The sequence below is a fragment of the Frankliniella occidentalis genome, unplaced genomic scaffold, assembly GCF_000697945.3.
Source record: "Frankliniella occidentalis isolate FOCC.00 unplaced genomic scaffold, Focc_3.1 Scaffold2379, whole genome shotgun sequence".
Taxonomy (NCBI): domain Eukaryota; kingdom Metazoa; phylum Arthropoda; class Insecta; order Thysanoptera; family Thripidae; genus Frankliniella; species Frankliniella occidentalis.
The window spans coordinates 15672-18010 of NW_026269464.1; the positions used below are offsets into that span (position 1 = coordinate 15672).

The 2339-nt window shown below is 56.4% G+C and overlaps 1 protein-coding gene across 1 annotated transcript; it reads right to left on the minus strand.

Annotated features, from left to right (window-relative positions):
* Positions 1–169: 169 nt before the first annotated feature.
* On the minus strand, positions 170–2250 carry LOC127751946 (uncharacterized). The gene is made up of 2 exons (XM_052276283.1): positions 1894–2250; positions 170–1350 (listed from the first exon to the last, which is right to left on the minus strand). Exons 1-2 carry the CDS (start codon positions 2223–2225, stop codon positions 801–803), a joined length of 882 nt encoding a protein of 293 aa, XP_052132243.1. The 5' UTR covers positions 2226–2250; the 3' UTR covers positions 170–800.
* Between the last annotated feature and the right edge of the window lie 89 nt (positions 2251–2339).

The window sequence follows — 2339 nt, forward strand, 5'->3', positions numbered from 1 at the left end:
CGACTAATTCTTCGCTGACGTCTCTTTGAAGGACTTTTATTCTGCGTGTTGGACCTCGCACAGTGCTTGACGGAAGTCCGAAATTTTGTCAAAGGTGTGATGATAACAATAATAGTTACAACATAAATAAAGTGTAATGTAAAGAAGGAAGCGAAATGAGAGTCGAGGAAACAATCGAATAATTTATTTATAAAAAGTCACATCCTCTTTGTACATCGAGCTCCATTAGAACACATTTGCAACCACTCCCACATACATACATGACAGACATACAGACACACAGTAACACGCACGGACACACACACTCACTCATACATTATACACAGCATGGACGTTCTCGCTGGCAGACGCAGTAACATCACAGAGAACAGACTGGAGACTTCAGTCTGCCCCGCGGGCCCCGTCGTCCCCTGGGACCTCGCACCGTAGTCGTAGGGTGGCCGTGGTCACACTGTAGTCACGCACCAGCCTTCCCGACCAAGTGCTAGAGTCACTATAACCTACGGCGGATCGCTCCGGCACCTGACTATGAGACCACTCGGCCGCCGTCCCCCGTCGGGTACTGGACGGCTGTGGACGACTTTGATTCAGTCTTGTCACCTTTTTGAGCCTCCACCCCGGGGGCAGGTGCTCGGCCGTGGCCGACACACCGAGCCCCTAACGTTTAGCTACATGTGGGGGGCGCACCCCCTCCTCGTCGTGATTGTCTCTTGGCGCGGGCAGGACGCCGTCGACGCCGTCCTGGGCGCCCCGTGCGCGGCCGCCCCTCACACCGTGGTCTCAATAGCCAGGACGTTCTGTCAACACAGCGAGTCCTTGCCGTCGAAGTAAAAGTCCTCGGGCGGGCCGGGCGGCCCCGGGTAGCCCTGGAGGCCGACGCCCGGGGGGCCGTGCCCCGGCGGCGGTCCGTGGCCCTGCAGCCCGTGGCCCTGGAGGCCGTGTCCCTGCAGCCCGTGGTGGCCGTGGTGGAAGCGCTTGGTGAGCGTGGCCGTCTTCACGTCGCCGTTGGCGTGCAGGTGGTTGACGTGCAGGTGGTGGTGGTTATTGGCGCCCGGGCCGTACGGCCCCATGGGCCCCATCGGCCCCATGGGGCCCATGGCGTTGCCGGCCAGCTTGTTGTTGGCGTGCTGGTGACGCTCCTTGCGCCGCGACCGGCACAGCCGCACGCAGAAGGTGAGCCCCACGAGCAGCAGCAGCGCGGCCAGCGCGCACGCGCCCGTCACCAGGTACAGCGTGGGCACGCCCAGCTGGAAGGCGCAGTTGGACTCGTCCTCGTCGAAGCCGGACGGGCAGTGGGCCTTGCCGTCGCACCACAGGTTGTCCGGGATGCACGCGTTGAGCTCGGGACACCTGCGGTAGTAGGACAGTTATGTGAGCCAGGCGCCTTCATATTGCCAGAATGTGTGATAATATTGTGGTTATTTTTTTTAAACGTTACTGATTAAATCTCAGTTGAATCATATACAGAGCCCCATAAAAAAGTATGCAGTTGATTTAAAATTGGACATACATTCAAATGTAGGTATTTTGTTTCGAAACAAAACTGATCAGATATCTACTTTGAACCAATGTGTATACTGTGCCCTTTCAGAGGAAATGGGTATGTCATTTTTGTTTAGAAAATGAACAGTAGCATAACACATTTACTCAAAACTTCCGATGATTTGGTAGCGTATCAGTGGGTATGAACCACTTATTTGTTTCTAAGGTGCCTTAAAAGTGACGAGGGAAAATTGTTGCCTCCAGTGGCGACAAGTTAAATTGTATATACCACTCAAGGTATACCAAACACGTATTGACTGGCGAAACAAAATTTGCATTTTGACACAAATTGCATTTTGGCACAAAATTGCGTTTTGGCACAAAATTGCGTTTTGGCACGCATTTGGTTACCTGGAGGGGCAGTCCTGCGGCGAGGTGGTGGACGAGGCGGCGGCGGGCCGGTGGCTGCGCGACACCTGCATCCAGGACACGTGCGGCGCGGGCCCCGGCGCGCGGGCCGAGTCCTCGCGCTGCACGAGCTCCACGATGAGCGCGCGTGCCAGCGGCGACAGCATGGCCAGCGGCGACGAGTTGGCGCGCGGCTCCCAGCCCTCGGAGAAGAGCTCGGCCACCTCGTTGGAGTTGGGCTCGGCCGGGCAGAACACCCACACCTTGCGCGAGTCCAGGCCCGGCCGCACGATCACGCGGTTCTTGGTGCGGCAGTCGGCCGACATGCGGGGCATCTCCTTGCCGCGGACCTTGGCGAGAAAAGAGAGCTGCTGTTAGTGACTGGCGGGAGATTTAAATTTTCCGATAAAATTGAAGTTTTAAAGACACAGTTTGTCCATGGAATTGAA